General features: G+C 45.5%; 2 protein-coding genes across 8 annotated transcripts in view; both read left to right on the forward strand.

Annotated features, from left to right (window-relative positions):
* Positions 1-734: 734 nt before the first annotated feature.
* LOC129161193 (uncharacterized) overlaps positions 735-23514 on the forward strand; it is a 37503-nt gene continuing 14723 nt past the window's right edge. Inside the window, exons 1-3 of the mRNA XM_070543002.1 lie at positions 735-952; positions 1876-1978; positions 2392-2480. Of these exons, the coding sequence (XP_070399103.1) occupies positions 1878-1978; positions 2392-2480 (190 nt within the window). The 5' untranslated portion in view covers positions 735-952; positions 1876-1877. The remainder of the gene's footprint in view (positions 953-1875; positions 1979-2391; positions 2481-23514) is intronic.
* Positions 8324-23514, forward strand: part of LOC129157315 (zinc finger protein 84-like) — a 48295-nt gene continuing 33104 nt past the window's right edge. Inside the window, exons 1-3 of one of the 7 annotated variants that reach the window (XM_070542961.1) lie at positions 12572-13431; positions 13956-14068; positions 14155-14236. Coding sequence is in view for 2 of the 7 variants with exons in the window: in XM_070542965.1 (XP_070399066.1) it covers positions 8324-8863 (540 nt within the window). In the remaining 5 variants the exon portion in view is untranslated. The other 6 variants (XM_070542964.1, XM_070542965.1, XM_070542966.1 and 3 more) reach the window with 6 other exon arrangements.

Below are 23514 nucleotides of genomic sequence, written 5' to 3' on the forward strand. Positions count from 1 at the left end.
TGCATCAGGGGCAGCGAGGAACGAGGAAGTTGTGATCAGGCTGGAGATCACACCAGATTCGCTGCTGCAGGCGTGAATCTGCGGGTCTGCAGCATCCCCTTCTTAACGTGACATCCGGACTTCCCATGTAAGGAAGGTCCGCTCACCTGTTCTTCAGATCATTATTTCCTCGCCATGATCTTTTATCATCCCATCATCCTCCAGTCATCCAACTGGAACCAGTTAGTGTTCCTGATCATTCTCAGAATATGCCACGCCTGCTCTGGTGTTAAAAGTTCATACATTTAAGTCTTAGATCATATTTGTGCCTGTTCTACTGTCATTTTGAAGGATTATTATTTATGTGTTTTTACTACATTATGAGTAGAAATGCTAATAAAAACTCACAATTATACAAACAAGTGAAACTGGAAAAATTAGAATCTGGTGCAAAGTCAAATTTATTTCAGTCAGTCAACTGGACAGAGAGACTATTTAAAGGCTCAGGAACCCTTTGCAGGTCTTTTCTATTTGTAATTATAAATTTTAGTTGATTTGGGTCTTTCATATCACACAGTGACTTTTGAATAATTAAAATGCATTTTTTATTAAAAGCTTTAGTTTACAGTAATAACCAGGCACGTGTGTGTGGGGGGGGGGGGGGGGGGGCTTGAGAAAGTGCCCAAAGTGCCCTTTTTGAGGTTTAATGATTTTTTTATACATTTATTTATTTTTATTTTTATTTTATTTTTTAAAGAATTTTCTGTTTGTGCCCCCTCAACAATAACAAAAATAATAATTAATAAAATTTCTGTTTAATGAAGTTATATAGCTGGCGTGAGTCACGTGACCACCTTCCCTTCCTGACGCCAGAGCGCACAGCCGGTCAGCGCCCACGTTTCCTTCATGGCCGAGGGAGCGGTGCAGAGCTTTTAGGACATACATATTGATTGGGAGAAACGGACTAACACCGGTGAGTAGGATGCACACTACTATACAAAGTTATTAGATTATTTTGTACATTATTAAGTTGTTTTGTGGCACTAGGTGTGTGTGATACAGTATATTACTAGCTGGGTGTGTGTATGTGGCTGGGTACCGATTCTGAACCTCAGTAGCTTTAGGATTAACCAAAAACATTCTGTACATTAGTACTTGTACAAAAATATTTTTTCAATCTTAAATATTGGGAATGTCGTTGTTAACTAGGTACCGCAAAGTTGCATTCCTATTGCTGCTGCGTGTCACGTGACAGCCCTGCTTCTTGTTTACAAAATCACTTCCTGGTTCGCGGACTAATAAAACTTGAACAAATTTAAAATTTTGCCACCTTTTGTGAAAGGAAATAAGAAAAATACTAAAGGTAACATCCGTCACAAGTTTTGTGTTACTAAATATTCAGTCCTTGTCTGTAAACTCTGTCCAGTGTTTTAGGGAACATAGTTTTGTTTTAGATTTTAAGGATTCTCAGCCCTTCTGGTGGGTTTTATAGTTCACTAATACTATGCATATTCTCAAAATGTTGGAGTTTATATTTGCTCTCTTTTTGAATGCATTGTATTAAAAACATATTTTAAAGATGTACATTTAAAAAAAACTATTGTTTTCACAGCAAAATTATTTTATCTGTACAGTTCTCTGTTTTGCACGAAGTAGATAGTAAAACTGAATGAAAGCATAAACATTGTTTTATTCTTTATTTTTATTATAATTACTAAAGCACTATGATTAAAATAGTATGGAAATATTCTGGATCAGCATCATGAAGCAAATTTGTGGCCAAATTATATACAGTTAGTTTTCTGGATAAGGAATGAATGTCCCAGTATGTGTATGCATGAGTTTTATATGCATGAAAAAATATTTGTAAATTAGTTATGATATATCATTGTACAGACATGCCTCGTAAGGACAGGAGGCGGAAGCAGCGACAGAAAGAGCTACATGAGGCAGCTAAAGGCAGTGGGTCCCTCACCAGCTGGATAAAAAAAGAGTACAGGTAAGTTGCATCACAGCAACTAGTGTAGAAACAATAATATACACAACTCATCATGGATCATGGATTAGGTGCAAGACCTGTTAAATGTGAATAACTACATAATTCATTCATACAATAGCTAATGTTGCCTTGTTCTCAGATGGACAGCAAGTGGAGAGTTATAGATCACATGAAGAGATTGAAGACACACACACCTCTTTCTGTTTATATTTCTGTCACATTCTTATCTCTGACATAAACTCCTCTATTATCCACTAATGTTTAGATTTCCATTTATTCACCACAGGTTTTGTCTCAGATATTTCTGTCTTACAGTTCAAAGAGTTTTCACCAATTTTTGCCATTTTTTTATGATCTTACATTAATTTTGTAATTGACTAACATTTCTCCTCTGTTCGTTTTACTGCCTACAGTCTGAGATCAACACAGCCTTGCCCTCCAGCATCATCAGCAGCAGCAAGAGGAGCAACCCTGCAACAGCTACATTGTACCCCATCATCAGGTAAAATAGGACAGCAATACATCAGGAGGTGGAGCAGCTTGTCCAGTAATCGGAAGGTTGCAGGTTTGAGCCTGACTTCAATCAGAGATTGATGCTGTTGTGTCCTTGGGCAAGACACTTAACCTGCTTTGCCTGCTGGTGGTGGTCGGAGGGACCGGTGGCGCCTGTGCTCAGCAGCTTCACCTCTGTCAGTGCGCCCCAGAGCATCATAGCTCATCACCATCAGTGTGTTAATGTGTGTGTGTGAATGATTGATTGTGTTGTAATGTGTCTTGGGGGGTTGTAGAACCCTAAGAAGGCATTATACAAATACAGACCATTTACCAAAACAAGTTATTTTTGCTTTACATTGTCCTTATGGTGCATATAATGATTCGCTTCCATTTTGAATTTCTAATAAATATGATTTGTTATTCAGCCAGGTATACTGTGGTTATGTCATGGTGTTTGAAAATATTATTCTGTGTGCCCCTTTTTAAATTTGAGCACCCGCCCCTTCAAAGGTCTCTGCACAGCCCTGCAGTGCATGACTATGCCAGAGGACTAGTAAGCCAGTGGCGTGTCCAGATCTTTTAAAATGGGGTGGCCCAGGTGAGACATAACTTTGTGCATGGGTGGCACCACTGGTTATGCTTTTTTTGTTTTACCCCCAATCCTTTTGTGGACAATGAAAAGCCTATTTAAAGGTAAATTAGTGTGGTGGCACCTGGGGTGGCCAATCAGATTCCAAGGGTGGCATGTGCCACCCCAGGCCACTCCCTGGACACGCCCCTGTAGTAAGCCACATCAACAAGCGTTGCCCTGCTGATAAACCCTTTGCCATCCCTGAAGGCAGATTGCTTGATCACACAGCAGAAAACATCAGACAAGCTGCAGAGAGAAAACTGGAAGTGAGCTTACCCTGGTTAAAGCACAAGAAAGACCCCGAAGACGAGGGAGGCCATCCTGTAACTGGCTCCGCCGAGCGCTACTGTTTGAGTGACGTCTGCCACCAAGGCAACAGCATAGACCACCGTGATATCTTAAGAAGGATTGAAATTGTTCCTGAACTTGCAGGAAAATTGAATAGCCAGTGTGCAGAGCAGCTCTTTGCAGGAGTGAGAAAAAACAACTATTTTCTAAACATGCTCACCCCATCTTCACATATATTTCTGCAAAGAAACATCCCGCACCACTACAATGTCAGGAAGAACACAAGAGCAAAGGAAGCCATTCAGAAAGTCATCAGTCCTCAAGCAGCATTGGTTTTAGACCAAAATGGATTCATTGTGATGGGTAAAACTCATTTGTTGTGTGTGTGCTTGTGTTGTTATTGCTGTGGCCAGAGCCGGATTAAATAAATGGACTACACTAGGCAGGCTGCATTTTATGGGCCCCCTCCATCGATGTTATTTAATGAATTGAAATCTGAAACTTACCAAAGTTACTTATAAAAGTTCATTCACATTTTACGTAGCCTAGTCTTTGGTTACAAATTGGTTGTTTGTATGTAAAACATTCTATCAGACAATTTTATGATATTAATTATACGTCATTACACAGCTGTATTAAATACTAATAAATTATCCTCATCTTATCCATTGGGAGTGTCAATGTCAAGGCGGTACCAGTAAATAACCACTAGGTGTCATTATACTACGTAAACAGAGCAAATATATTCATCTTATTTGCTCTGTTTACATTTAATCAACACATTTAATTAAAAAGATTTTCTGCTAAATACAATAGCTTACAACATTTATAAATGTTGACAAATTAATCACATGATGGTGGAAAGACATTCAAGAAGAAATAGATTCATTTGAATGGACTGAAGCATGTTTTAAAGGCGCAAAAACAAACTACAAACACGCAGCTTAAATGATTACAGTATAAATTTTATACAATCTATAATCTTAAAAGAAAGTATTTTAATAAAATGAAAACGTTATCTTAAGTTTTGATCTTGCTTTATGCTCATTCAGGCTGTTGTTGCCTCTGCTGAATCAGAAATTCTGTGTCAATTTTCTGAGTGTGAACTTATTGTTAGTTTTGTTATTTGAACATTAATAAAAATATTTAAAAATAAAAATGAATAAAACCAGCAACACTTACCAAGGAAACCATTTAGCACGCTCCACTCCGGGATAATCTTCAGCCTTCCAGCATCACGCTTTTTTAATTTTCAATTGGCTGCTAGACTTTATTTAGCATGTCTTTGCTTTGTCGTGGGTCTCACCTTTCTAATGATGCATTTTTACAGATTCTGAAGCCTAAGAACAGGGAGATTTTCTTCCTTGCGTCCATCAACGGCTCAGGCTTCACTCATGCAAACCACATCCAAACCTTAAGGTTTTATTGTAATCACTGGGAAATTTGCATGTGTTCCATATTCAGTTGTTGTGTTCTGTTGAACACACAGTTCAGCTTTTATCTTCCTCTTTATTGTTAATAAATGTATTTTAAAAATGTTACCCTCAATGCTCCTCCCCCATCCACACTGAGGTGACATGCGCTGCTTCGTGGCTGCAGGAACTGAAGTTGGGATAGTCCCAACCCACCACCCCACCTAGTGGACACTTATGTTGTGTTGTCTGAAGTCTGTTGCAGATCTGTCTGAGGTGTTTTTTGCAGAGCAAAGCTGCCCTCCTGGTGGGAGGGTAACTCTGAAGTGCCCTTTTTTCCCCTCCACCTGAACCAATCCTCATGTAACCCTCTTATCTCTATTAAGGTAGCGCGACTCAGGGTTGCGAATGACCACACTCACCAATTCTTGTCATGTGTCTTGCCCATGTGTGTCTGATCTCTGAATTGTGTGTACTGAAACTCTAATTTCCCTCTGGGATTAATATGGCGGTTTTAAACGGGGGCCCACAGGGGCCTGGGCCCCTGTAGATCCGGCCCTGGCCCCTGTGCTGAAGAGATCGGTTTTTTTTTCCCCCCCGCGCCGCCTCGGTGACAGGAACTAATGAGCTGCAGCGTTTCACACGGAGCCTTTAGAGCGCAGCACACTGTGTGGACAGAACTGTTTACCCGGTGGATTTTTGAATAAAAGATTAAAAATAGTTTAAATGGGACCCGAAGAAGTTCTTGAGGACGCCAAACGGAAAAGACTCTAAGAGACGAAGGTAAGCAATACAGTTTATTTTCCTGACATCAGTGTTTTGATCGTAGTCGCGCGTTTCTGTCATTTACTTTTAAGTTCCTAACTGAGTCTATCCACAGTTAATACTGACTTGTTGTTCCTTTGTAACATTAACTGTAAAATAAAAATGAAGTTGCTGCATTTTAAGCCTTAGACACGTTGAGATTAGATCACAGTATTCATTTATCTATGACTTTCTCGCAGCACTGACTGGAAGCATCAGCGGCCATGAAAAGAAAAATGGACATTTTGTCCTTTTTTACCGCTGTTAATAAAGAACAGCGTAGACAGAGAGAGGATGAAAGTCACGAGGGAGCTGAGAAGCAGGATGAAAGAGAAGGAGGAGATGGTTGGAGAGGAACCAGAGAGGTCAGAGGCTGTCCACCCTGAGAGTGAGGAGGAGGAAGATGTAGGCTGTGAGGGAGAGAGTGAGGAGCAAAAAGAGGGACATCTTCTGTCATGTGCACCGTGTACACTACCGTCAGGTTTGTGGGTGTTGAATCTGTGATTGCAGCGTGTGTAAAATGCATTTGAGGCATGCTGACTCTGGACCAAAATTTCTGTTGTTTATAATTAATAAATAGATAAAATAAGACTCTGAATTAACTAATTATGACTTTTATCCTCATGCAAACATTTATTTTCTTTCAGATATCAGCAAGTGCAAGGATGACCCACCTACTCAGCATCATTTGAGGACATTTCCAGGGACATTAATAGGAGACAGAAGACGCAGCTTTCAGCCAAGCTGGTATGAAAGTCATCCCTGGGTTGAATATTCTGTTACTATGGACTCTACTTATTGTCATGCATGCAGACATTTTAGCTCACCAAGTAGCGCAGGAAGTGTGTTTGACTCTCAGTGTGGATTTGGGAACTGGAAAAAAGCAACAGAGAGGAGGGGGGGTTTCAGTACATGCAAAGTCTGAAAGGCATAAGGATTCAATGATAGCGTGGAGGGACTACCAGGAGTTAAGTGCTCGCCCCGTAATCAGAAGGTTGCAGGTTCGAGCCCCGCTCAGTCTGTCGCTGTCGTTGTGTCCTTGGGCAAGACACTTAACCCACGTTACCTGCTGGTGGTGGTCGGAGGGACCGGTGGCGCCAGTGCTCGGCAGCCTCGCCACTGTCAGTGTGCCCCAGGGCAGCTGTGGCTACATTGTAGCTCATCCCCACCAGTGTGTGAATGTGTGTGTGAATGGGTGAATGACTGATTGTGTTGTAAAGCGCCTTGGGGGGTTCCAGGACTCTAGAAGGCGCTATATCAAATACAGGCCATTTACCTGTCATTGGCACTGACCTGCAAACACTTCATCACCATTGTTTCAGATCCTGTTTTTAGGAAGAAGGCCCACTTTGCCTGGCTGGATGTAATAAATGACCAATGACTTTAATTAATTGGCTTAATTTAATTATCATTTTGTTAATAGGTGAGATTCACTGGAGCAGGTTTTCTGCAACCTTCAAGTCTGAGCACGGTCTATACAAAGACTGTGTGGGCTTCACAGGAAAAGGACGAAGAGGAAAGTACCCTCGCTATTACTCTGGTGGGATACCTGGACACTGCCCTGGCTGTCAGCATTGAGCATGTTCAAATGTTCAAACATTGCCAAATAGTCCAGTGAAACATTTCTGCAGCAACTGCACTCACATGTGTTTTTTTAGTAATGTTGAAAAGAACTGCTGCTGTTTAGATTTTTTTGAAACAATATCCTGTTGTTCCTCTGTTTGAGAATAAAGTTTCTTGAAAAATTGGTTGCAGTTTATATAAAAATGACTCAAATGAACTTAATAAAAAATCAAATTACAGGTAAAACTCAAAACATGAGAATATAGTGAAAAAGTTGATTTATTTCAGTAATAAGACTCATTCCATACAAAGCCAGATATTTCAGCCTTTATTTGTTATAATTGTAATAATTATGGCTTACAGATGATGAAAACCCTGCATTCAAAAGTTCAGACAATTAGAATATTACATTAAAAAATCCATCACTGCTTTTAAATAGAAAATTGTCAGACACAATTACTTTGCAATTGGTTTTGCTTTTACTATAATAAATGAATGTGCAACATTCTAATTTTTGGAGTTTCACATGTGTCAGACTCGAAGACTGGGTTCGGGAGTAAGAGCTTTTATTAGAGACTGCTGGCTGCAAGCGGTGCTGAAAAGGCTGACGGAAGGATGAGGTCTGAGTTAGAAAGATGGAGGTTTAACTGTCTTAGCTTCTGAATACTCTGATCATGGAACACGGTGGAACGATGACTGAGTGAAGAGCCGGTGTGGCGTCTTCCATATATAGACATGGATGACGCAGGTGCAACGTGGAGGGAATCCCCGCGAGGGGCATGCTGGGTAATGGTCCGAGACAGAAGCCGGTCAGCTGGGAGAGCCCGGCCTGGGGGCTTGGACTCTGACAGGACCCCCCGGTCCAGGGACGGCTCCAGAAGTCCCCGGGCCACCTCGGTGAGCCCAGAAGTCCGAGATGAGGCCAGGGTCCAAGATGGAGCGGGCCGGCTCCCAGGAGCGTTCCTCTGGGCCGTAGTCCGCCCAATCCACAAGGTACTGCCAACCCCGACCCCGGCGGCGAGCATCCAGAATGCGCCGGACGGTGTAGATGGGCTCACCGTCAAGGAAGCGGGCCGGCGGAGGCGCCGGAGCCCGAGGCGGCAGGAGTGAGGATTCCACATAAGGTTTGAGCCGGGAGGTGTGGAAGGTGGGATGTATGCGAAGGCTTGTAGGCAGCCGCAGCCGGTACGTGTCTGGGTTGATTACCTTCTGCACGGGGTAGGGTCCGAGGAACCGGGGAGCGAGCTTCCTGGAACCGGCGCGGACCCGGAGGCCTGCCGTGGACACCCAGACCCTGTCCCCTGGAGCATAGGAGGGGCCCGGGCGGTGCCTGCGGAGGTGTTGGTGGGAGTAACGGGCGTTGGCCCGGGTGATGGAGGCCCGCGCCTTGATCCATGCATTCTTGCAGCGCCTCACCAGGGATTGAGCGGCCGGCACCGCGACTTCAGGTTCCTGGTGGGCAAAGACCGGGGGCTGATAGCCATAGCAGACCTCGAAAGGGGACATCTGAGTGGCCGAGGAGGTGTGGAGATTATGAGACAGCTCCGCCCAGAGGAGGTACTTAGGCCACTGCGAGGGCTGCGCCGAAACAAAGCAGCGGAGGTACCGGCCCAACTGTTGGTTTGCCCGCTCCGTTTGACCATTGGTCTGTGGGTGGTAGCCCGAAGACAGACTGACAGAGGCTCCCACTAGATGGCAGAAGGCTTTCCAGAAATGGGCCGTGAACTGGGGACCACGATCCGAGACCACATCTACCGGGAACCCGTGGAGGCGCACCACGTTCTCCAGAAACAGTTCTGCAGTGCGTCGGGCCGAGGGGAGGCCTGGGAGGGCGATGAAGTGAACAGCCTTGGAAAACCGGTCAGTGACCGTCAGGATGGTGTCGAGGTCGTTGACCGGCGGGAGTCCCGTGACAAAGTCCAGCCCCACATGGGACCAGGGGCGGCTGGGCACCGGAAGAGGTCTGAGGGTGCCAACCGGAGCCTGGGTGGATGCCTTAGAGCGGGCGCAGACGTCACAAGCGCTCGTGTATTCCTTAACATCCCTCTCCATACGTGGCCACCAGAGAGCCCGTTTAAGGAACCTGAGAGTCCGAGAGAAGCCTGCGTGACCAGACAGGCGTGATGAGTGGGCCCAGGACAACGCTTCACTGCGACAGGCCGAGGGGAAGTAGAGCCGACCGGCGGGGGTCTCTGGTGGCGCTGGGTCACCCTGGAGGGCGTTTTGGATGGCCTCCTCCAACGGCCACCCAAGGTGGGCCACAAAACGGTGCTCCGGGAGGATGGGCGCCGGCTCGGACGTGGGCGCTGAATGGGTGAACTGGCGGGAGAGGGCGTCCGCCTTCTGGTTCTTTGTCCCGGGGCGATAAGCGAGATGGAACTCGTAGGGTTCGAAGAAGAGGGCCCAGCGTGCCTGGCGAGGATTTAACTGCTTGGCGGACCGTATGTGGGTTAGGTTCTGGTGGTCAGTCCAGATGGTGAACGGCTGAGTGGTGCCCAGAAGCCACTGCCTCCATTCCTCCAACGCCCATTTTATGGCTAGCAGTTCACGATCCCCCACGCCGTACTTCTGCTGGGTGGTGGAAAACTTCCTGGAGAAGTAGGCGCAGGGATGTAGCCTGTCGTCGGGGCCGCCTTGGGACAGGATGGCGCCGGCGCCGACATCCGAGGCGTCGACCTCGACCACAAAAGGGACTGCCTGGTCCGGGTGGCGCAGGATAGGAGCCGATGTGAAACGAGCGACTAGGTAGTGGAAGGCCCGAACGGCGTCTGGGGTGAGCCGGAACGGTTGACCAGGAGGGCTCGGTCGGGTGAGAGAAGTGAGAGGTGCTACAATGGTGCTAAAGTCTTTGATAAATCGACGGTAGAAGTTGCAGAAACCCAGAAAACTCTGCAGTTGCTTTAGGCTGGTAGGTAGGGGCCAGTCCTTAACCGCCTGGACTTTCTGAGGGTCCATGGTTAGACCCTGATCTGAGATCAGGTAGCCCAGGAATGAAACTGACCTCTGGTGGAAGGAGCACTTCTCGGGCTTGCAGAACAGGTTGTTGTCCAGGAGCCGGGTCAGGACCGCGCGAACATGGTGGTGGTGTTCAGCCTCTGACTTGGAGTATATCAGGATGTCGTCCAGGTAGGCAAACACCCACCGTCCCAACATGTCACGGAGGACATCATTGATGAAGCGTTGGAAAACGGCGGGGCTATTGCACAGTCCGAAGGGCATGACCTGGTACTCCCAGTGACCGGTGGGGGTGATGAACGCCGTCTTCCACTCATCTCCAGCTTTGATACGGACCAGGTTGTAGGCGCTCCGGAGGTCCAGCTTGGTGAAAATCCGCGCCTGGGAGATGGCATCCAGGGCGGACGTGAGGAGCGGCAGAGGATGGCGATCTCTGACTGTGATCTTGTTCAGTCCTCTGTAGTCAATACAGGGGCGGAGATCACCCTCCTTTTTCCTCACAAAGAAGAAGCCTGCAGCACCTGGGGACGACGAGGGTCGGATGAAACCCTGCTGGAGGGCCTGGTCGATATAGTCCTCCATAGCTCTGGACTCGGCGGGGGAGAGAGAAAAAAGGCGCCCCCGGGGTGGAATGGTTCCTGGCTGGAGCTTGATCTCCATGTCGTATGGACGGTGAGGCGGCAGTGCGGTGGCTCGCTGCTTATCGAACACCGCGGCCAGATCCCGATAGGGCGGTGGCAGATTGGGTGGCGCTGAACCGGAGCCACCTTCCGGGCAGTCAGGTCGAGGTGGAGGAGGAGAGAGGTGGGTCCGGCACTGGGCCCCCCATTCCAGAAGGCGAGCTTGGGACCAGGAGATACGTGGGTCGTGGAGGCGGAGCCAGGGAAACCCTAGGATTAGAGGAGAGGAGGGAGCACGGATAATCAGGAAATGGAGGGTCTCCCGGTGGCCCTGGACTGTCATCTGGAGAGACTGCGTTCGGTTTTGGACAGGGTAAGGCTGGAGGGGCCTGCCGTCCACCGTGGTCACTGGTACAACCCTCTCCAAGGGGGTAGTGGGGATCCGTAGGCGTTCAGCCAGATCCACATCCATAAAATTGTCAGCGGCCCCCGAGTCCACCAGCGCGTGCATCTGGAGCGAGGTCTCGCCATATTGGAGGGTGACGTGCAGAAGGAGCCGACTGGAAAGGGCAGGGGCTGGAGGTGACCCAGGCTGAGCGACCCCGAGACTCAGTGGGTTCCTTCGTTTCCCGAACGGAGGGGGCAGTTCATGCGTCTGTGGTCGGGGGAACCACAATAGGCGCAGAGGCCCTCGCGCCACCTTCGCTGTCTCTCCTCCGGAGGAAGGTGGCCCAGTTGCATGGGCTCCTCAGTGGCAACGGGTCCGGGAGTAGGCGTGGGGGGACGAGGAAAAAGTCCAGGCGCCCTGGATGGGCGAATGAGAGGCTTGGGCCGAACCAAAACCCGCTGATCCATGCGCAACGCCAGATCCACAACTTCATCCAGGGTCTGGGGTAGCTCCTTTCCCGCCATCTCATCCCGGATGTAGGTTGCCAGTCCCTCCAAGAAGACGGCTCGGAGGGCAGAGTCATCCCACCGCAGCTTGGCGGAGATGGTGCGGAACTCCGACGCATATGCGCACACAGAGCGCTCCTTCTGGCGGAGTTTTAGGAGTCGTGTCTCTGCCCCCATTTCGCTGCTGGGTGGAACAAAAGTCTTTCTGAGAGCGGCCACGAATGCAGCGTAGTCGCTGCACTCCGGTGATTTGGAGTTGTAGAGCGCAGCAGCCCACTCTGCCGCGCGTCCGGAGAGTAGGGAGGTGAGCTGTGCCACCCGAGAGCGCGCAGTGGGGAAGCGTCCTGGGTGGCACTCGAACTGCATGTCGAGGGTAGCAAGCAGACCGTCTGGACTCCCCGTCTCTCCGTTCCACTTCTCCGGGAGACTGAAGTGTGGCTCTCCCGTTGGTGGAGTGAGGGCTTGCAACTGGAGCGCATGAACCTGCTGCTGGAGAGCCGTGACGGCAGTAGACATCTGCAGGGAGAGATCGGTCTGGGAGTTCAGCCTGGTGTTAAGCTGGTCGACCAGGGCGTGGAGCTGAACGTTCTCGCTAACAACCTGCTCCAACTTCCTCTTCATCTGCTGGAACTCCGCTGGATTAATGGACTCAGTCATCCTGTCAGACTCGAAGACTGGGTTCGGGAGTAAGAGCTTTTATTAGAGACTGCTGGCTGCAAGCGGTGCTGAAAAGGCTGACGGAAGGATGAGGTCTGAGTTAGAAAGATGGAGGTTTAACTGTCTTAGCTTCTGAATACTCTGATCATGGAACACGGTGGAACGATGACTGAGTGAAGAGCCGGTGTGGCGTCTTCCATATATAGACATGGATGACGCAGGTGCAACGTGGAGGGAATCCCCGCGAGGGGCATGCTGGGTAATGGTCCGAGACAGAAGCCGGTCAGCTGGGAGAGCCCGGCCTGGGGGCTTGGACTCTGACAACATGTTTTTAGAAATTATATTGAAATGAAACTAAAATCCATAAAAGTCGTTCTCAGCAGCTGTTTAACAGAGCCATCCTTTTGGAAGTTATTCTTTTTGCTAAAATGGAAAGTTTTCTCCACACATTTACCCAATTTTTTCATTAGGTTACATGATAAAATAATAAAAAAATTAAATCAGGACAACTCATTTCATTTGGAGACACAGATGACACTTAGGAGAGCTGATGTTACATCTTTGGAGGAATTAGGTTTAAATATCAGTTTTAAATACTATGAATAGTCTCATCAAACTCAAATGGTTACAGTTTCCTACAAATAGTATAAAACTAGGCCATTTGTAAAAATCATCCTCATGAGATTTCGAATGACATTGGCGATTAAAAAATACAACACTAATTTAAAAAAATTAAAGTGATGTGAAAAGTGTGAAGAATCAGTCATTCGTTGATGAAGATTATTGAAAATTATAGTTTTAAATGATTGTTGACTGTGTCATGTTTAGTACAACGACGTACAAAAAATATTGTAATAAACTGTAACTATTAATGAATCAGAAATATAGAAATTACGATAGTTTACCTAGATTTATATATTGTTTCATGAACAGTTTGAATAAAGATTTTTTCCAAAACGGTAGCTTGACATTAGTGCCCCCTTCAGTTCCGGAAAGGAATCGCACCGTTTCCATATATGGTATTCTTGTGCCCACTCCCCGCCCCGTGCTACAACTAAGCTAAGCTGTAGCCAACTGCAGTTGCCGAGACACGACCTAGAAGCTGTGCTGTTCTGAGATAACTCGGTGGACTTGGTGAGTTTTGGTAGTCAGTAGTCGGTAGTACAGTCAGTAACGTAGTTGGATCTGGAACATTTACCGTCTTTAGTGAGTGGAGCAGTTCACTTGGTGAGTGGACACCGTTTCTTTGTGAGGGAAAGCACGCTAGCGGCCTAATGGAGTTAGCATCATGCTATCGCTAAATCGCGAGTGGGGTTTTCCCTGTTTAAAATCAACAAACTATTTTATTACCGTTAAGTAGTTTTAATAAAGAGATCCATAGAACAGGCGCGCGCACGCACATGCTGGATTTGACTTTTAGTGAGCCACCAGACAGAACTAAACAGGAGAAACCGTTAGTATTTTTGTAGAGCATCCATCTTCAATTTATAGTAGCTGGAAGAACAGAAGAGAACTCTGTGAACTCTGGTGAGCAAAGGTCCTCTTTTCCAGACTGGATCTGTCCTCAGCTGATCAGAACCAAAGCGTTGGATCTTTAATCTCCTGCGTTGTTCTGAAGCAGCATCTTAATCAGCTCTCCTGCTTTGTTTCTATTGCAGCTGTTAGCTAAACACGGCTAAAGAAAACCTGCTACCACTTCAGGATCATCCATCAGCTGGGACTGATTCATCGTGTGTTCTTCACCACCTGGACCTGGACAGCATGGACACAGGTAGGGCTGCCACCTTTCAGATATGTAAATAAGTAAATGAGTTGGAGAAGTGGTTTTTCTCTTAGACAGCTGTGTTATTCACACAGGTGTGAAACATCTGTAAACGCCAGATCTGGTGCAGGAAAATGGCTGAACAGGGAGTGGGGACACACTTTGCCTTCTGCGGTTGTAAGTGATAACAACAATAATAATAATAATAATAATAATAATAATACATTGAACTTGTCTAGGGCTTTTTAGGTCAGTCAGGCTTCACTAAAAATGCAATAAACACATAATAAAACAACATGAAACATAGTAAACAGACTGGGGGATGCTGGGTTGATCTTAAGAGAAGGCCAATTTAAAGAAGTGGGTTTTAAGCAGTGACTTAAAAGTAGAAAGAGAGACGGCGTTCCTGATGTTTAGTGGGAGAGAGTTCCAAAGTGTGGGGGCAGCGGCTGCAAAGGCTCGATCCTCCATGGTGCCATGTTTTGTTCTGAAAGGGGAAAGGAGGTTGGAGTCAGCAGAACGGAGGTGCCGGGAAGGAGAATGGCGATGGACTGATTATCTTTTGATTTAAAAGTTGTGAAACTATTCAGTATATCCGTGCTGCAATAAATGGTCTGCAGCGCTAAAGACAAAAACAAAATGCTTACTACAGCCTCCACATGTGACTCCAGAGAGCAGTCGCTAAGTCAGCATGCAGCTCAGTGAATTTAATGTCCTAGTGGAGTGGGTGGTGGTCTTATGGAAACATGAGAGCAAGTCAAACTGCAGCTTTAAGAGCACTCTGAGCAACAGTTGTTTTTCTACACATCTGTTTTTGATTCACCTTTTAGCAGTTGTCTGACTTTTCTATATAGTTTCTAAAGTAAAGCTGTCGTTTACAACTTTTTCTTGTTTTCTATTTTCATATTCAGGCCAGTTTACACACAGAACTCCAGTTATTGCTTGTTTTGTCCAATCTGGGCTGCAGCCGAATCACACAGTCAGTACGTCAACATGCTGCTCCTCTCAACTCACTTCCTCTGTACACACACATCCAACGTCGGAGCTGCACACAGGCAAACTCAGAGTGACATCATGGAATTGGATCAGGAACTTCCTACAGACAGGAAGAGATCTACAGCTAACATAGCTGTGGATCACACTGGATAACTTCCTATGGTTGCATTTATTTGACTTATTTTATTTTACTCATATTTTACCACCTCTTACCTGAGCTGTCTTTAGTCCATTTGGAATACAAATACAGACAGAAGGACAATATGGGAGCAGCTCAGTGGCCTTGTGGTACTGTCCTCCCTGGGACTGTGAGATCAGGTTCCATTCTCGGTCGGGTCATACCAAAGACTTTAAAAATGGGTCCCAATGCCTCCCTGCTTGACACTCAGCTTTAAGGGGTTGGATTGGGGGTAAAACCACCAAATAGTTCCCGAGCCCAGCCACTGCTGCTTCTCACCACTCCCCTCCAATGAGATCAGTATGTGATGATGACTATGGGACTTTCTCCATTTTCTTCTTTGTTAATGCATTGCATCACCACCTGGTATCAGAACAGGACTCAGTATTGGAAGATAATCAAAAATCAAACAACTTGGATTCAGATCAGGGGCCAAAATGTGGTTGTAACATAAGTCAGCTTTAAAAGCTAAAACAACTGTTTATGAAATAACGTTACCTTAATTAATGACATATTCTCCTAGTTTACATTATGTTGTTTGAAACCAAGGGTCTCATTATCTGAACTTTTTAACTTGTTGGATCGTGAATCTGTTTAAAATCTTTGCTCTATATCAGGGGCTTTCCTGGCTCAGACTGAGGCAGAGGTGGTACCATCCTGACCGTGCGCCAGCACATGCGTACTCTGTGCATTCAACTGCCTCACTTTTTTAAAGGCTAAATATGTTTTCGTTTAGTGTTCTAATCTAAGCTTCTGGCGATTAATAGAATATTCCATTTGACAACGTTTCAAGTGAAACAAAACTGGTTTGCTGCTAAAAAATATGAAATAAAACAACAAAATGATCAGGCTGAAATAACCGACTCTTATTATGAAAGGCTCAATAATATGCATCAGATTGGTGTTTAGTTCCTTTTTCCCATCTGATATTTATAGTTAAAATATTTTTATATATTTGACCTACATTTCAGTAACATTTTAGGTTTGTATTAATAACACTCATCTTAGTCATAATAACACATAAATATATGCAGTAAAATATAATGCATTTCATTAACATGCACTTGTGTTGGAAATGGTAATAACATTTAATTTCTGCTGCTAACAATGTAATGGTGGCATGTCTATTATGTACGGGTTAGCAATAATCCAGTTCAAATTATGTTCAAAGATAGAAGCGTTTGTGAATTATATACCACAATGGCTTGCCGTAGCCTTGTAGCTGTAATGTGACCCGTATCTGCAGCGGTTCTGATCCGTAGTGCTGCAGGATGCAGAATAAACAGGATGGTGGGGACTTTTCATCCGCTTGTAGGGTTTAGTCTTTCTTAGTTTTACGATCATCATCATCATCAAATATTTTTCTGTGTGCCACTTGATCGCGAGACTGCTACCTGTTAGCTTTAGCGTTAGCTAATCTGCGTGTAGCTGCACTTTTGATCCCAAAGTTTGGACCGGTTCTGCCTTTGTGCCTTTGTTGGTTCCTTTATTTTCCTCTACTGCATCCAGATGACCACACTGTGCGCCAGTAAAAAGCATTTTCTTACACGTAACTTACTTTTGTTCAACAAAGTTCTGGGGAAAATAGTAATTCAAAGATGTTGCACCCGTGCTACGTTTAAAAATAGACAGACACGCACAGACAGTTACAGCCCTGCTCCGATATGGAAGAGCTGGGGGAAAATCAGGACGTTAATAGCACCAACCATAGGTATGTACCAACTAGCGAGAAAAGCAAATTTAGATCTTTTTCTGCAGCGGTTTTAGCGCTTTTCGGTGCACCTCTGCTGGTACAGCGCCCTGTAGTGGCGCAACGCTGCAACTGCAGTTACAGTAACATCCATATAGCTGGGGGCAGAGTGAAATCAGGCTGGGGCGGCACAAAAATAGCTGGAGGCGGCCGCCACGCAAATTTGAATACAGGAAAACCCTGTATATGTGCCCCTTTTTTAACTTTGAGCACCCGCCCCTTCAAAGGTCTCTGCACGGCCCTGCTCTATCTGCTTCCTTTACAGCACCTGCTGAGCTCATTTAAAGGAGTCTCCTAGCGTCTTCACACGGATGACATCCAACTGTACATCTCCTTTAAGCCCCATGAGATGTCTACGCTGCAGCTGTTACTCTCCTGCTTAGACTCCATTAAAACCTGGATGGTGGGAGCTTTCTACAGCTGAATGAAGATAAGACTGAGATCTTCATCTGTGCCCCAGAGAAGCTGGTTCCCAAAGTCAGAGACTCTCTTGGTCAGCTTGCTTCTCACACCAAACCCTCTGTCAGGAATCTTGGCGTGACCTTTGACCCAGCTCTCACCCTGGATTCTCATGCCAGTTCTCTTGTTGGCTCTTCCTTCTTCCATCTCAGGAACGTTGCTAAGCTGTGTAACGTGATGAAGGAGCCATTTCTACCCTAACAGCTGTTTCCTTTTGACACCGTGTCAGTGTGTCTGAAACAGCCTGAAGGTCATACAGTCGTTTCTAAACTGTTTACATTCCAGCATGAAGACAGAAGAAAGAAGAATGAATTCTTTCCTTTTGATTAATCAAAGAACTCTATTTTAATAAAGCTAATCCATCAAAGTGTTAGTCGATATAACAAGATGTGACCGACCTGTGAAATTAAAATGTTAATTATTTTATTATGATCTTAGAAATGAAGTAATGTAACTTTAAATGGTTCAACAGGACTCATTTCACGTAGTGTTAAAAGGACTTGACACATTTTTTCACTGATCCAATCAGAATCTTACAGATTTGACGGAGGCGTGCTTCTGACGGTGTTTGGTAATTTTCATTCAACAATAAACCAAAACATCCGAGGTATAAAACAGATGCCACGTCAGCTCTAATGCAGTTCAAAGTGTTCCAGAGCAAAGTGACGGAGTGGCCAATCCTGAACTTTAACTCTTCAACCGAAAGAACCACGACAAGCTGAGAAAATCCAGTCGCTATAACAACAAGCAACGACAACAGCTCCTTTCAGAATAAAGCCGGGCGTACACTGTGCGACTTTTTCACTTTTTTGAGCCGATTTTCCAGTCGTGCGAGAATCCACGACATCGGGGCGAGTTTTGCGCCGAGCGGTCGTGTAGTGTACAGGGGGTTACGAGGGGCGATTAACACCACGTGACCAGCCGCCGATCAGCAGTCGTGAGGTCGCAGGGACTTCTGGTGTGTTTAATATTTCGCTCGTCCCTCGTGAGGGTATTGCACTGTTGAAGCGGTGCTGCGAGCAGCTGCGACCCAAAAAAGTATCAGAACCGCTCACGGCGCATGCCCGCGCAATCCTGCATCAACGCCGGTCGCTCGCTATTTCCCTAATAACACACGCTGTTCGTTTTTGTTTCTACACGTTTTTTTACTCACAAAAATTGTCAAGAAAGCGTGTTTGTCGTGTTCGTGTCAAATTAAACTGATCACAAAACACAGATTCACTTTCTTTATTTCGTTTTCCTCATCCAAACCCCATAAATCCCTGTGTGTCCCCCTGCAGCACTCCCGAAGGACAACAGGCAAGACAAAAAAGTCTGACGTGTTGAGTAAAAACTGCTATTTTTAGCACATTTTTAGGGCCGACGTGTTGCTACCAGACGTACAGTGTGAGCAGTCAGGTCGCATGCGAGAACCGGGTCGTGCAGTGTGAGCACACGACTCGTGAGATCTGCTCTGTGAGGAAGTCGTACAGTTTGAGCTGAAGCTGAACGCTGCGAGTGAAAAAGTCGCACAGTGTACGCCCGGCTTAAGAGCTCCACTGACCCAGGCTGGGTCTGAACAGACGCCAAGACAAGAGTCGTGTGCCGGCAGTATCTCGAGACGGGTCTGGTCGGAACTAGGGATGCATCAATCCACATTTTTTCACTTCCGATTCTGATACCTGAATTTGGATATCTACCGATACCGATATTGTTTCGATACTGGAGGAATATTTGTTTTAATGTCATTATGATTATTATTATGGTTGATTTTATAAGGCTATAATAAACTCTTTTATACAAGAATAATATGTAATTGTGAGAAAGCCCTACAAGTAAGAGCCCAGCACCATGTCCCAAAAGATAAGTTGAGATAAGTGAGGTCATAAAACAACTAATTGTCTATCCTAAAAAAAAAAAGCAAAAAAAGCAACTAATGTTTCAAATTGAAATTTATTCAATTTCAAGGCAGGATTACTGGACACAAGTGCAATATGCACAATCAAAGAAACAAACCCTTTCATTTGAACTAAACAGCCCAGGTCCAAATAATCACACTAGGCAGTAACATATTTTTAAAGTGTCAAACATGAAATGAAAAGTGTAAACTTCCATAAAACTACTTCAAATAAAATAGAGGGCTGCTTTATCCAATCCCCACAAATTAAGTTCACTGTCTTGTAGCATCAAAAATGTAATTTTCAAGTAAAAAATCACACTATCAAAAAAAAGTGCATCTGAAACAAATTCAGTAAGTCCTTGCTCATGTAGCAGTAAAAAAAACTAAAGTTTTCAAATGTTAAACATTTTGAATTAAAGAAAAGTGCATTGTAAACAAACATCAACAGTGTGCATCTGAAAAGTACAATTCAAGCATTGGAGATTTGGCATTGAAGGTGACTTAGATAAAGTTAACAGTCTGTCAGAGTCCGGAACTATTCTTGGAAAAAATTAAATTTAAATGGGTGAGGTACTTAAATGTTGTTCATCTAATCTCACTTAAACAATGACAGGTTCTTTCTGAGGAATATAAGCATTTCTGCTCTTTCTGCTGTCAGACGGTTCCTTTTTTCATCCACAATATTGGATGCTGTACTAAACAGTCTTTCACTTTCAACACTCGTTGAAGGAGCACTCAGGAACTTTACTGCAACAGCAGCAAGGAGAGGAAAGCGGGCATGGTTGTCTGCCCAGTACTGGAAAGGGCTGTCTAGCTCACCCATTGTTGGTTCTTTCAAGTACATTTGCATCTGGATAACTGCTGCCTGGGTACCTTGTGCAGGTTCATCATGTTCCTCCAGAATTTTGTCATACAGACTGCTAAGTGGTAGGAGAACTAGCATCCACGTGAGCAACCTTTTCTGCTGGCTCTGGTTCTGGCTTCCTTGTCCCTGCTTTGTCAGCTGATGCCTTGGCCAGCGCTCGCTCCATCTCTTGCTTGAGGAGATTCTTTGCCGTCCTGGCAGCTTCTCCCCCAGTAAAGAATCTGACACAAAAAACAAAATGGGTTGAGTACAACTTTATTTGTTGCTGCTGCAAGAGCCTGGCCTGCCTGCCAGACCCATAGAGATAATACACATTATATTTAAACTTAGACAATATTAATAATTAATGCATTAATAAAATATGCCTCACCTGTCCTTGTAACGAGCATCCAGTAGAGTCGCAACAGCGTAGAGGGATTTACTTTCGATGCTGCTGAATCGCCTGTTGACAGCTTGGAGGAGTGTGCTCTTCATTGTTTTGATGACGCTGTCGGTACTGTTCTCATCTGCTAGCAGACGTTTTAAAACAGCGACGGTTGGGATAACGTCGGCTGCAGTGGAGGTCGCTGAGCTGATTTTCCTCGTCAACTCCTCGAACGGTTCCAGCACGGTCACAGTTTTTTCCAGTAAACCCCACTCGTTGGCTGATAAAGTTGCGGGTAAGTTGTAGTCGGCAGCATAAGCGCAGAGAGCTCGCTTCTCAGTCAGAAGGCGCTTGACCATGTAGAAAGAGCTATTCCATCTTGTCTGGACGTCTTGAACGAGACGAGCTGGAGTGGATGTGGTTCCCGATCCCTGCATTTCACGCTGCAGGTCTTCCAAGCGAGACTGCGCCAGTTGGGAATGCTTGAAATGTGCGACAATCTTTCGGCTGTTTGCTAATTCATCGCTAACACTGCGTTGCAGCATCAGCCCTTCATGCACTACAAGCTGCAGCGTGTGAGCAGAACATCCCAGGCTAGGAACTGCCATGTCTTCCAAAGTGGCTTACTTGCGTTGTCCTTTAGAATGACGTGCACCTTTTCCAGAGGAATCCCCCAGTTATTTAGCATCTCGGCAATGGCGGCTGCGATTGTAGCTCGGTTGTGTGAACCCCGGCACTTTTTGACCTGAAGCACCGCGCAACAGAAGTGATGTGTCCCGGAGTCAACCCAGTGCACTGTAAGACTTATCAGTGACATTGGGAGGACATCTGAAGTCCAAATATCTGTAGTGAAGCTCAGGGCTGGAACTCCTTTCAGCTTCCCGGCTAACTTGGCTGACACTCGGTTGTATAGTTCAGGTAGCGCTGTCTCTGATAAATATGTCCTGGAGGGTAAACTGTACCTTGGCTCCAAGTGTTCAATCAGGCTGCGAAATCCCTCATTTTCCACCACTGATAGCGGTTGGTCATCAAGTACAATGAAGTTGAGCAGCTTTTCTGTAATCCCCATGGCTTTAACGTTGTCTGCGGGGAGTTTACTTTGCTTCTTGAATGACTCCAGTAGTGATTCTTGGTGTCGCTTTTCTCCTTTCTGCCCCCTCGTTAAAAACTCCTCGTGCTCCCTCGGGTGGTGTTTTTTCAAATGTTTGATTAAGTTAGTAGTGTTGAAAGTTGCGACGGAGGTTCTTGCTTTGCGGAGCTTCCAGAATAAAATATTTCCACACAGCGGACATTTTCTGGATAAAAGTTTGGCGCTGCTCATGCTAGCCAGCTACCTGTAAACTGCGGTGAGTGGACGTCCTGAAAGGAGCCGCGTCATCTGGGCACAGAGAACGCCTCCCAGCCCGGGATGTCTTATTTAGACATTACACAAGAGATAATTCTGGATCGGAAATTTGTGCAGATTGTGTCGGAATTTTCCGATCCGTGATTTAAGTCCAAATCGGAGCCCGATTCCGATACTGGATCGGATCTGCCCAATCCCTATTCGGAACCGCAGCTCTGCTACCAGCTCGGTGTCCAGAGAGGGTCCGGGTGGACCTCGGCATTCCTGATCTCACAGAGGACTTCCACCAGGCAGGTAGGCGCGGCTTAATGGTGTCTCATGCAGTTCTGAAACGAACCCCAGCTTATTCCAAACCAACATCTTCAGTTCCCGTCAGAACTAATCGCTTCTTCGGATTTGCGGGTTCTGATTTACATGACACGTCATCCATTCACCGCCTCATCCATTTTTAGTCGCACTATACACTTAGTTCTTAAATAAGCCTAGTTTAATTGTTAGTAATAAAATTTCTTAACTTTTAAACTTGACTCGTTCTATTCTGTTGTCTCTGAGTGAATACATAACGGTTACATGATCTCTGCATTAAAAAGACCCGATCTTCTGGTTTAACCAACCCCGATCCATGAGGCGGATTTCATATTTCCTATGGAATCCCACGCCTTACGGCTCATTAATTAAAATGTAAGAACCTCATTTTTCCCTTACAGCTGAGTCCCATTCTGTCCCGCTCTGAACTTGAGACAGTTCTCCACACCTTCATCTCCTCACGCTTAGACTACTGTAACTCTCTTTTCACGTGTCTGAGCAGAACCTCCCTGAACCGTCTACAGGTGGTTCAGAACGCCTGTGCTCGGCTTCTGACCAAGTCCTCCAAACACACCCACATCACCCCGATTCATGAAAAAAACACTAAAACTGAGTTATTTTCTAGAAAAGACTTTTTTTTTGCCTGGGGTGTTTAGTACAAATCAGTCTTGATTATGTTATGAAATATCTAAACTTTAGAATTTTTTGCATTTATAGTTTTTACATAGCAACAGATTTAAAATTTACTATACACTCGAGCCATTAGAGGACAAAAACGTCCCATTGACTTTAATGCAAACCACAGGTTTTGATTCCAGGATGGATTTCTAAAAGTGGGCAAGTCTGGTTTCCTACTAATGCAGAAACTTCCCACTATGTTTCTGCTGCAAGATGTTTGAATCCTGGGCCAACACGTTACACCATCACACGTATTTACGATGTGGTATCCTCCTTTGATTTATTCTTTACTCCAGAAATGACTGAAATCATCGTCAACATGACAAATCTAAATGGAAGACGTGTGGTGAAGAACTGGTGGGATATTGATGACATCGCAGTGAGAGCATACGTTGGGCTCCTGATTTTGGCTGGTGTGTACCAGTCCAAAGGGGAATCCACCTGCAGCCTTTGGGATGACCACTGTGGACGTGCAATCTTCCTGGCCACCATGAGTCACACCAAATTCAAGATGATCAACTCCACCCTCCGGTTTGATGATGAGCTGAACAGGCCTTCCCGTCTCAGGCAGGACAAGCTGGCCCCTATCCGCTCGATTTGGGACATGTGGACCCATCGCCTCCAAATGCTTTTCA

The sequence above is a fragment of the Nothobranchius furzeri genome, chromosome 12, assembly GCF_043380555.1.
Source record: "Nothobranchius furzeri strain GRZ-AD chromosome 12, NfurGRZ-RIMD1, whole genome shotgun sequence".
Lineage (NCBI taxonomy): Eukaryota > Metazoa > Chordata > Actinopteri > Cyprinodontiformes > Nothobranchiidae > Nothobranchius > Nothobranchius furzeri.